Source organism: Lactuca saligna, chromosome 8, assembly GCF_052625555.1.
Source record: "Lactuca saligna cultivar CGN05327 chromosome 8, ASM5262555v1, whole genome shotgun sequence".
Lineage (NCBI taxonomy): Eukaryota > Viridiplantae > Streptophyta > Magnoliopsida > Asterales > Asteraceae > Lactuca > Lactuca saligna.
This window is the reverse complement of record NC_136424.1, coordinates 246138629-246151802: the sequence shown is the minus strand read 5'-3', so window position 1 is coordinate 246151802 and position 13174 is coordinate 246138629. Positions and strand designations below refer to the sequence as shown.

The window sequence follows — 13174 nt, the reverse complement described above, 5'->3', positions numbered from 1 at the left end:
ATCACAAAACTAAAGTACATTGTTATTTATTTATCCACGTTTTTGTGTTAAATGCATCAAATAGCAATATGCTTTAGAAGTTAACCTTCAATAATTGTAAATACCTCAAATCTCTCAATTATTTATTTATACTGTCATTTTATTTTACAATATCTTACTTTCATATTTTATCCATAACATCATTCTACTTTCATGTTATTTTATAGGACTTGAGGATTTGCTTAATCTGCTAAAACGGAGTAGAATCTCCTCAGTGAATATTTGTTGAATGTTATACAAGTTGTTCTATTTTGGGGTACTAACCTTTTAGACAAAGTTTCCCTCGGCGAGGATACAATTTACCATAATATGTAGTTGGCAAAATCTTCTCATCCAGTGAGATTGTGAGATATTCATTAGCGTTAATAAGAGTTACTTGAAATAGAAAATTCATCGCCATAAATGCTTTATACCATTAGGCGTCCAACGCACAAACTCAACAAGTTGTGAGAAAGTAGCATCAACAGTCAAAAATAGTTAAATTTGGTAAGATTTCTCCGGTTTTACTAGATTCTCACACCTAATCAGAATTCATTAACTATATGCTTATATTTAGCTTTCAAAACTATTGGATAAGGAGTAATCACATTATTGAAAAGTATGGTGGTGAAACAAGACTTTTTAATAAAAAAATTAACTGAAAAACTCATTACAATAGCATGTAGTTAATAATTTACTTCACTATCGGTGCTATGTGTTAAAGAGGTAAATAGAATCCTGATTTAGGGGTATAATTTTTAATCATATATATTATTTTCAAAAAGACAATTGTTATAATTTGTAAAACTTTAAAAATATAGCTTAATTTCATTAAACTTCATTTTATCTGTAACTATAGCATCCTATTTATATTTAGATTTCTTGCACTATTTTTTCTTTATAACTTCATCGACATACATAATACCTATGCCTTTGTAATCCTCCAACGACTAATAGCTACAACGGCGAAGACAAACTGGTGCACCCTTTGCTTGTCGATTCTGGTGCAACAAATGATATTTGGTTTGAAACAAAATACACGAACAATAGGGGGCACTGATAATTTAATTTCATGACTGTACCCCAACTTCAGAAACAATAAATTCCCTTCTGATTTCCGCTGTAGCTTTGAATTCAACTCACGATTATCTTCAAAAAAAAAAAAAAATTGAGCTTCCATTTTATGAATCCCTGTTTGTAGACACAACATCAACAAATCCTAAACTCGATTGGTTGTAGAAACAATTTGATTTGATGGTTAGATTAAACCATAAATCAATTAACGAGACGATATGTCGTGGTAACTGTGGCTTTGAATTGAAACGAACATTTAATCATCTTTTACCAAAATTCAACTTTGCCCCTTGTAGTTTTAATATATATATATATATATATATATATATATATATATATATATATATATATATATATATATATATATATATATATATATATATATATATATATATATATATGTTTATTTTTAATTTTTACTTTATTGTTACTCTTTTTTATTAAAATATAGATATAACATGTTTATGTTTAGTAAAGTAAATATCACATATTCTTTTGAGAATCAACTTAAATATCATAGGTTACTAACTACCAAAATACATAACATTTTGAATTGTAAAAATATGAAGTTTTTAACAATGTTTTAAAACCCGGGTTGACCTGGCCGGTTCAACCGGTTGGACCGTGACCCGGGGTAGAAGGCGGGTCAATTGAGACCCGTTTTTTGTAAAAATACGAACCGGATCGAACCGGTCGGGTTTCCTCTAAACCGCGGTTCAACCGCTTATGTCGAACCAGTTAAAACCGGATTGACCCGTTTTAATAGGGTTTGGATAGTTGAAAACAAGTAGCGAAGACCAAAACAACGAGCCGTTTGCGGTTTCTTCAATGTTTTTCAATGTTTTTAAATATTTATACTTTGTGGACATTAAATTATTGGTTTTATATGTTTATGCATTATGCATGAAAGTAAAAAATATATAAAAATAGAGAAAGACCATAAATCGGGTTGACCCGACGGTTCAACCGGTTGAACCGGTTGATCCGTGAACCGATCATCATACCGGGTCAACCAAAAACCCGGGTTTTAAAACATTGGTTTTTAAGGATAACATAATTACACTTTAATTAATATTTTTATTTGAAAATTTTATATTATCATGTTTTATTCTATTTTTTCAAATAATAATGTTCTATGTAATTTTCCATTAACCTCAACTAATACTCTATACATCCATATAAATTGTTAAGCCTTTATATTTTTAACTTCAATCTTTAAAACATTATTTATTTATTTTTAGTTTAACATAGTTTATTCATTATTTTAATTTGTAATTTATTTTAATTTTGTTCATATATATGTTTCTTACATTACTTTATTTTATACTTTTCCATATAACAATGACATTTTGATGAATGATTGTTTTTTTCTTTTCAATTAATTCAATTTGTCATATAACAATGACTTAATTTTAGTAAATCACATTTCGTATACCATTTTAATTTATAATTGATTCCATTGAGTTTATATACACAAAATGTTTTAGTTCCAAACCAAATGGGTCGGCCTTATTCATATTAAAACAAAGGTCCACAAACACACAAGTCCATGTAGTATATCCCTACCTAAGGCGCTAAACGGCTGAAAAAAAGCGACGCTTCTTCCTCTACACGGATTCGGATTCTGTGTTTTGATCTTCTTTTTCTGAGTTCCGAATTCTGATTCACGACACAACTGGTCAACTGCACAAGGCTTCCAAGTTGAAAGTTCCATCTGTTCTTCGGCTTCTTCCTTCTCCATTGAAGCCGTTTCTTCCTTCGCCATTGAAGCCTTCTCCAATCTCCATAAACGGTAATATATTACTTCTTCTAAGTTCCATGATTCTTCTTCTAATCTTTTTAACATATGATTGTCTTGTATTCAAATATCATGATTTTTTTTTTTTTTCAAATTACACTGAATTTGCATATTGCCGATCAGGTTACTCTAGAATTTGTATTAGATTGATAAAAATTGTGTACACTAAATTACCAAAAATTACTTTAAACTAGTAAGCAAAGTTTATGCGGATGATTCAATGAACCTTGAATTTTAGTTTGAATTAGTGTAGCAGCCCTTTTCGCTGCAACGTGACATAATTTTTTTTTTTTTTTTTTGTTTGATTGGCTTTGGCTTTGCCCTTTTCGCTATTTGCCCATTCTAAACGGGAAATATGATATTTTTTTTAAACAGTCAAAAGATTTATAGTTTTTTTTTTAAACAGTCAATTATTTGCATTCTACTTTGTGTATACAACATTATAACTCCAAACAAACAACAATCAGCCCGTTATCCATGGAAACAATGAAATAATAATAATAATATGAGAAAAGAAAGAAAAAGAGTATAGAAAGAAACACATGACAGATCTTCAAGGTTATCTTATCAGGTACACTTGTCCTATTTTCAATATAATCTTCAAGTAATTTAAACCTTGTTTGTTAATTCCTCTTTTACCATTTGGGTCTCCATCAATTTAAAACTTGAATTTTCTTGATAACAAAATTATCATGAAATCTACTTCTGTAGCATATCATAAGGAGCAACATCAAATGCCAAAAGCTTATAAATTTAATGCATAAAGTTGAGGAGTTGTAATGAGTAGATTAAGTAACTCATCGAATCGTCTAAAGAAATCAAGCAAAAATGTGCCCGAGAAGAAGATTTAAACAAAAAACCTAGATCGAATTTGATGCCATAAATCAAGAAATTTTTTCAGATGAATCAAAACCCGAAAGCAAAAACGCGAAACATCAAAATCCATTTAAATTTTGTAGAATAAATGAAATACTAATACCTTCGATCGAGTATATTGGTAGTTGGGATAAGATTAGAATCGATTGACACATCTAGGGTTGGAATGCTTCGACAGTAGCCCACGATTGATAACCGGGTGGAGGTCGGCATTGATGGCGGTGGGTTGAAGTGGACGAAAGCGAAGAATGAGAACATAAGACACTGAAACTCAATCCAAATCGATAAGAAAAATTAAACTACTAATAATATTATACGGTGGGAGTATAAACAGATAACGTATAAAAAGATAACGTATTTGCTGAGAATAATAACTTGTCGAGAATAAAGAGTGAAAGGGCAGTATGGAGAATTCAGTTAGATACTATAAGCGGGAAAACTCAATTGGGAGTCTAAAAGATTGTCACGTGGCCGAAATGCTCTTATTTATTAGAATAGAGGATTTGATATATTTTAGTCAACTTGCCCATTATTTTATTTTATTTTTGTTTCTTACCATTCAATTGTTTAACCTGTTTTCAATAACCTATGAAAAGATTGATGTTTTTATAAAGAAAATTCAAAATAACTACCTTTACCTTTAATCAAAGATAAACGATTCATTTATTTGCAAGTAAAAATAAGGTCACATTGTATCATTTATTTGTTTGCACGTCAAAAATCTTGATTTTATATTGATGTGCCATAAATTAATAATTTGAGTGTGTATATACTTTGGGTATGCATGTGAAACTTCTAAACTGACCATCAATTTTCATTTGACAAAATTGCAAAAATGGCCCCTGTGGTATGTATTTTTTGGGGTTTTAGTTCAAACCCCGACTTTTCTGAATTAGTGGTCCTTTTGGACTAGTTTGTATATGAAAATGGTCCCTTTGGAAATTGAAATGATTAAATTGCCCTCTTCATATATTTTTTTATATATTTTTCTATTAAATTTAATGTTTTATTGATAATAAAATGGGGCCCACACCCCATTCTCTCTCTCTCTCTCTCTCTCTCTCTCTCTCTCTCTCTCTCTCTCTCTCTCTCTCCACACTCACACAGATCCATTAGGATCATTTGGAGGCTTCAGATGAACTCATTCATCCTTAATCTTAACTCTTTCAAACTTTCCCAATCTCCAAATTCATGTCTGATACGCTCTCTAAAACAAACCTTAATCTGCAAACTTCACTTATGGATCGTCGTCATCCACCATAGTTAGACACCCACCAAAGCTGGACTGTCGCCATTCATCAAAGCTATGATCTTCTCGACTTTGCCAATATCATTTCAACCTCCGCCATAGCTTAACTATCACCACCCAAAGACACATCCTTGCTAACAACAGTCTCACTAAAACGATTTCTGAAGAGCTCACCGCTCTTTCTTATCTTAAAAAATTAGACCTCGTCAACAACAATCTCTCTAGCAAAATCCCAGTTTTAAAGAGAAAATTGGATCTAAACACAGCTAGGAATGCTATATCAGAAAGGTAATCACCAATTCCATCCTTCTCTTCGCCTTCAACAAAATCATTCCAGGAATACCAAATTCATAAATTCCCAAACCCCCAAATCAATTATAAGAAGAGAAAATCCTGGAGACTTGCAGTTGTTCTAATTCCGAAAATGGAATCCTCGGGACTTGCTTCTTGTAAACGAAAGGATAACAAAAGCTTATCATTCTACAAATAATTTCTGAAGGAAAGTTGCACTTCTAGGAGGTTACTAGAGGGTGTAACAACGATTAATTCCAAAAACATAGGACCATGTTTAATTTGTAAGAATGTCAGAAATGGACCTTATTGAATTCAAGAACAGATGAAGCATTTACAACCAAATTGATACACAAGAACGTACAACTTGAAAAATTGAAACACCGGGAAAAATCTTTTTGTTCAACTATAGAGACAATAAATGAGGAATTGCAAGAAGCTCTTTGGGAACTCTTTTTGCGCTGCTGTAAACAGATGATTTAATTGAAGAAATGAAGATATAATTTCTTAGATGGATTTTTTCTGGTGTAGGTGTAGACATATATATATATATATATATATATATATATATATATATATATATATATATATATATATATATATATATATATATATATATATATATATATATATATATAGAGAGAGAGAGAGAGAGAGAGAGAGAACTTTCTTATTTTTTTAATTATTAAAATAAATAAATTAGTATTGAAATGAAAGAAAAATGAAAAATAAAAACTCCAAGGGTATTACAGTCATTTCACTATTCAAAGGGACTAAAAACATAATAAAATTAGCTCAAAAGGACCACAAAACCAAAAAAAACCAGGATTTGAACTAAAACCCCAAAAAAATGCATACCACAAGGACATTTTTGCAATTTTGTCTTTTCATTTTTAGCTTTTTAAGGTATGCTTTGACCCATTTTTAATAAAACACATCATAAGAAAGTTAGGGGTTAAAATGTTAATTCCGAAACTTCATAGAAGAAAAACATCACCTAGAAAACACCAGGAGTCTAGTTGGAAGACAATCAAATTATAAGGGTGCAACTTTAACATTCCAATTAGTTGACAAATAAGGGACGCCGATTACTCTGAGCGCCAAAATTAGGAGAAATCAACCCAAACCCTAGCTATCTACTCACACTATTACGAAGGTACGTGTTCTATCCTGTATAATGATTCTAAATGCTGATGATTTTTTGTGCGTTTTGAGTTATTCCTTCAAAGAACCAGTCTGATTTTACAGTAATCATAAATTCGATTCGGGGAGATTTTTGTAGGGTTTATATGATTACTCCATGTTTCAGTTTCTATACAGCTACTTGAAAACTAATTTCACCTGAAATTCCAATGTTATGTTTCAAATATTTTGTTTTGGATTGAATTGTGAGTTGGAAATAGGGTTTATTCTAGTTCCAATTTCTGTTAAGTTTCTTCTCATTTCGAACACGGAAAAAAGTTTTGATCTTGTTGCATCGAGCAAATTGTGATGAAAATGTTAGAATGTAGTAATTTTTCAGGAAGAAATGGTAGATTGGTGGATATCTTTGGTGGGGGCAGCAGTTCCTGCATTGGTGGCAGGTCAAGCTTTAAGAATGAAGAACAGAAGAGCAGAAGAGCAAAGATTGAAGAGTGCTCGAGGTCGTGAAAAGAGTTCTGATGATATATTTGTATGTGAAAGGGTATGCACTTCAAAAAGAATGTTGAAAAAAGTTGGAGCGTTTTCAAAAGATCCAAATCCAGATACATGTGTCACTGTTTGTGGTGTCTCTGAACTCGATGCTTGTGCTGATGCTTGTGCAAGAACTGTTTGTGTCAACCAACATCAAGTCCCAAATTGGAATGATATTTGCCTCAAAAGATGCCAAAGTGAGTGCTTAAAGCTTTCAAACACTTCGCCTCTTTCTTCATAACATGTTTGTTTATTCTGTTTTTTATGTATCAAACTTTGATCACTGAGTTGTGTTTTAAATATGAGATGAGATGTTCGTTTGTTTTTTTTCCTTTAGTGTTTCCATTGATATGTTCTTTAACTTGCTTGTAAGTGGGTAGTTTTTTTAATCACAATGTTATACTTAGTAGTTTTAGGCTTAAATTTATGGGTTGACAATTTTACCCTTGAATAGGTAGAGAAATTAGTGAGCATTTTGAAACAGTGGATTACAATTAGAGGTTGTTGGAACAAAAGCAATAGCCTCTTTGTATGTATGTATGTATCATGTAATGTATGTATGCATAAAGATGATGATGAAAATAGTTAAGGTATGATATGATTAAGTGGGTATTCTTTGCTTAAAACGCATATAATACTTTTTTCCCAACACTACAAGACATAATCATCAACGTGTTTCTTCTTTCATAAAATTTCTCATTAATCATTCCCCTTTTAGATTTTCTACAATATGAACAAATGTCACAATCCCATTTCATGAATTTAAAATTTTAATTATAAATCAAATATATTTCAAAAGAACTTTTAGTTATTTGGAGCTATGTTTTAGCAATAAGAGTTTAATGGTTGAAGAGTGGAATGTAGACGAAAGTTTAGATGGGTTGCTCGGATTTTACGATTACCATTTTTTTTTATCTAATGAAAACATTTAACATTAGTTTTTATGTGAATTAAAATTTTTAAAAAGTTTCCGGTAACACATATAAAAGTTATATAGTTTTCAGATTTCAATAACACTAAATATTAATATATTTAGGGATAATTACTAAAATGACTAAAGCGAAGGCAGAGGATTTTGTGGAGTTGCTTTATAATCATCTTTACTACTAGAATTTTGCAAAAAGAAAAAGAGTTTTCACACATTATTCTTTTAGTTTTTATGAAAAATAATTCATAAAGGAATTGTTTGTGAAGTGTATTATTTTTCAAAATAGTTTCTTATAAATGTTTAAATATGGCTATTTCGTGATAGAATACCAGATATTACTTTTTTGGTTATTTATTTATGTTTAATATGTTGACTATTTTTAAACAAGTTTAAATTTAAACTTGAATAATAGGTGTTTCAGGTTAAGCTACACGAAAATGCTGGTATTTTTTTGGTTAAATTTATATCTTATCAGGACCTAATGGGTGATATTTTTTTGGTTAAATTTATATCTTATCATGAGGGTGTTTGGGATAGCTTTTAAAAAAAGCTTATTAGTTTTTTTTTATCTTTTTCAAAAGCTAATAAGTTAATAAAGTATTTGTCTATTTAAAAATCACTTTTTAAAACAGTTTTTTAGATAGGAAAAACTAAAGCTTTTAAAAAAATTGGAAAATCCTAGCTTTTTAGTTTTTTAACCATTTTACTTTGAAAAAGAGCTTTTCGCATCCAAACACCTTTTAAAACTAGTATTTCTAAAAAACCATAAGTTAATAAACACTTTAATTAGGAGTAGATTAGATTTGCTGGTTAAAATAATAATAATAATAATAAATAAATAAATAAACACTTCTCTTAAAAATCAATTTTTAACATAAAGCTAACCCAATCATACCTAGGGGTGTTGAACGGGTAATTTTTTCGGGTTTCGGATAATTCGGGTCGGGTAATTCGGGTTTTTCATGTTAGAAAAATTACCGGTTACCCTACCCAAACTAAATTCGGGTAATTCGGGTATCGGATCGGGTTTGGGTAATTCGGGTATTACCCGAAATATATAATTTTTTTTTTTAATTTCACCTGAAAATAAATTTAATGAAATAAATACGTCGTGCTTTATTAGTCTTGTTTATATAAACAAACGAGACATAAACGAAGTTACTCAAGTTTTGAACATTGAGATTTTTTAGTCAATAATACATGAGATATCAAGTAATTTTTTAATAACTTAATATAATATACTAAGATGTTAAAAAAACAAATACCTAAAGATCTTAATTTAAAAGTTTAAAATGTTTAAGATAAATGTAGTCATAAGTTTTGTCATGTTCTGAAGTTTTGTCAAGATAATGAGTTTGTTAGTTGCAATAAAAACTATAATTTAGAAAACAATTAAGTTTTAAAGAACGTTATGATATATAAAAATTACTTTTAATATTGTTAGTGTCGTATTATCATAATAAATATATTTATGTTTTACAATAATGATAGTTAGTTTAAGCGTGATCTAATACTTGTTATATAATATAAGCTCTACAAAAAAAGAAATTTTTAAAATAATTTGGGTAATTTGGGTAATTCGGGTATACCCGAAACCCAAAAAATTTACCCTTTACCCGCCCCGAAAAAAATCGGGTAACCCGATTACTCGGAAAAATTTACTCGATATCCGAAAAAATCGAATAGATAATGGGAATCTTTCGATTTCGATTAAGGGTATGATCTTAATCGAAATCAAAAGATTCCCTTTTACCGAATTGAACTAGAATCATAGAATTTGGAAAAATGGGAAACTGTCACTCAATGCAAAAGAAAAGAAATATGAAATAAAAAAGAGAAAATAGTAGTTACTATCTTTTTGTAGGTGCGCATTATTATAATATATTTTTATATTTATCCACATTCTAGAAATTTCAGTTAATCATTTTTCATGATATACATGTGCAAGTATATTTTTTAATAAGCCAAATTCATTCTTCCAAAGATATCCATATCCTTCTTGAGAATTGAGATAAACTATTCTAAACGAATCAGGTTTGATCGCACAACCTTTTTTTTACCACAAATTTATGTCAATATCATCTTTTTATTTGGTAGGGGTATTCTTCGAAATAGAATACTACCAATCAAAACCGAAATATAATCAATATTGGAACCATAAGCGTTTTAATTATTATTATAAATACACTACTTTGGTTAAAACAAACTCCAGATTTAATAGGGAAAACATTGTCTTTTTACAGATTTTTATTTTTAAGATATTAAATAAAAATTAAAATTTATAAAAACTAAAAGCATGATGTTGACCAATAATATGAAAAACAACATCATATTGCAACATAATATATATATATATATATATATATATATATATATATATATATATATATATATATATATATATATATACACTAGGCGACTGCCCGCGCGTTGTGCAGAAACACTTATATAGTTGAGGTCTATACAAATATATGTTTTCTTTTTAAATATAATAATAACGTTGTTGTTAAATTGATATAATAATTTTTATACTAAATTCATATAATATATTGATTATTTTGAATTATATGATTATATATACATTTATTATAACTTCATAATCTCAATCGTTTGAATGATTTGTACCCGCGAGTTACACATGAATAAAATTAAATATAATATACGGTTTAATGTGGTTTATATTTGTTGTTATTGTTAATTATTTTTTTTAATTTATTTGCTTAATGTTTTATTTTTATTATTATAATTATTTAAAACATCAAACATTATTTTTTGATTTTAAATGTAACAATATAATCATTTATATAGAGTTATTTTTAACAATTGTTATTGTAAGTTATTTTAAACTACTTATTTGGAAACTTTTAAGGATTATATATATATATATATATATATATATATATATATATATATATATATATATATATATATATATATATATATATATATATATATATATATATATAGAGAGAGAGAGAGAGAGAGAGAGAGAAAATATTTTAGTTAAATTGAGATTACAATTTAGTTTTTATTCATTTATCACTTTTAAGTATTTACAAAATATTATTTGATTTTTCAAGTGGAACTGAAATTTATATTTAAGTTGACATTGTAATGCGCATAAACACTTATATAATTGAAGTCTATACAAATATATGTTTTCTTTTTAAATATAATAATAATGTTGTTGTTAAATTTGATATAATAATTTTTATACTAAATTGATATAATATATTGATTATTTTGAATTATATGATCATATATATATTTATTATAAATTCATAATCTCAATCGTTTGATTGATTTCTACCCGCGAGTTACACATGAATAAAATTAAATATGTTAAAAGTTAAACGCATAACTTTATAAGTAATAGTAAATATATTATTTTAAAATTAAAATTTAGTTCATTTATGATTACACTTTATATTTGATATCTATTTAACCTTATTAACCAACTTATAATCATTATTAGAAAGACACAACAATTTATCATTTTTAACTATTTACAAAATATTCTTTGGGTTGTTTAAGTTAAACTAAAATTTATATTTATATTGACCCTGTAATATTATATTTAAATTATTAATTTAAGTATTTTATACAAATTGTTCCAAAATTGTATCTTTAAAATGATAATCATTTACATCCAACAATATATTAAAACTAATAAATTAAGTATAATATGTTATAAGTTGAAAAACATAACTTTATTAATAGAAGTAAAGATATTATTTTAATATTGAAATTTAGTTTATATATGATTACATTTTAGGTTTAATATTTATTTAACCTAATTAACCAAATTATAATTATTATTAGAAAGAAATTAAAAAGTCATGGGAGTTTCAAATGAATGTGGTGAAAGAAAATATAGATGAGAGTTTCAAATGAATGTAGTGCAAGGAAAAATGCTTCCTTTATAAGTATACTAGGCGATTTCCCACACGTTGCGCGAGAATAAAATTATATAGTTAAAATAATAACTTTTACCAAATTATTATATAATATTTCTACTTTGAAATAAAATGTTAGTGGTAAAACAAACATATAGTTCACATATTAGTTTTATTAAATATTATAACTTTATTTTTAAGTCGTGATATATACAATTATTTGATAATTTTATAAATCGTTTAAAACTGTGTAAATTGTATATCAAATGAATGATAATATAACATGTAATAAAACGTATGAACAAAAATATGAACTGCAACTTTTAGTAACATAAAAATAGAAAAACATTTATTATAACATTTGTATTAAAAAAGATATATATACAACGAATAATAAAAAATATGAAAAATAAACACTGTAACTTTTAATAATATAAAAACACTAAAACATATATTATAACATTTATATTAACTCTTCATATTTAAATCACAAATTTCTTCAAATACATTAATGTTTTTAGAGAGCAAAACTTTACTACCTTATAAAAGAAAAGAAAATAAAAAGTTATTAGTGATTACTAATTAATAATCATAAGTTAAAAACTCTTGAGTTGTAACTAATAAATATACATAAATTAGAAAACTTTTAAGTTGTAGCGTGAGTTTCAAATGGATGTGGTACTTAGAAATTTATATTTATTATTATTATTATTATTATAATTATTATTATTATTATTATTATTATTATTATTATTATTGTTGTTGTTGTTGTTGTTGTTGTTGTTGTTGTTGTTGTTGTTGTTGTTATTATTATTATTATTATTATTATTATTATATTCGTCTAAATAATTGGTTTTGATGCATCATTTTAATCTCTTCAATTATTAAACATAAAGGTATTTAATTATAAATTTATAACATACATAGATGCATATACATGTTAAACAAATCACATAATATATATATATATATATATATATATATATATATATATATATATATATATATATTCGTAAATGTCATATATAATTATTGTCATAGTAATATGGATAAGTTACTTTTATATAAAGAACATATCATAATAAGTCTATCATAATTACATATCAAATGTTCAAAATTATGTTATCTTTTAAATATTATCTTTTAAATATTTTGTGTAGGATAACCCAACAAAAAAAAATAGAAAATAAACATAATCAAAATAGAAAAACTACAATCAAATAAATAAGAGGATTAGGTGGTTGAATATAAACATGTTACATATGCATACATTTAAATCAAAAGAAAAAAACTAACATTCATCAACTTTGCTCAAACAAAAAAAACTTATATCCATTTTATGAATCTTCTTTCTTCACTTAACACCATTC

The 13174-nt window shown here is 27.0% G+C and overlaps 1 protein-coding gene across 5 annotated transcripts; it reads left to right on the top strand.

Annotated features, from left to right (window-relative positions):
• Window positions 1–2639: 2639 nt before the first annotated feature.
• LOC145009213 (thionin-like protein) lies at window positions 2640–7312 on the top strand. 5 transcript variants are annotated; one of them, XM_078967904.1, is made up of 2 exons: window positions 2640–2884; window positions 6829–7312. In XM_078967904.1, exon 2 carries the CDS (start codon window positions 6835–6837, stop codon window positions 7219–7221), a length of 387 nt encoding a protein of 128 aa, XP_078824030.1. In that variant the 5' UTR covers window positions 2640–2884; window positions 6829–6834; the 3' UTR covers window positions 7222–7312. The 5 variants fall into 5 exon arrangements, with proteins under 5 accessions (XP_078824030.1, XP_078824028.1, XP_078824029.1 ...); XM_078967902.1 differs by having other exon boundaries at window positions 6818–7312; XM_078967903.1 differs by lacking the exon at window positions 2640–2884 and adding an exon at window positions 6036–6462 and having other exon boundaries at window positions 6811–7312.
• Window positions 7313–13174: the final 5862 nt, after the last annotated feature.

Bases quoted from the DNA above. Each gene is read 5' to 3' on its own strand.
- LOC145009213 (XM_078967904.1), top strand. From the start codon at position 6,835: ATGGTAGATTGGTGGATATCTTTGGTGGGGGCAGCAGTTCCTGCATTG.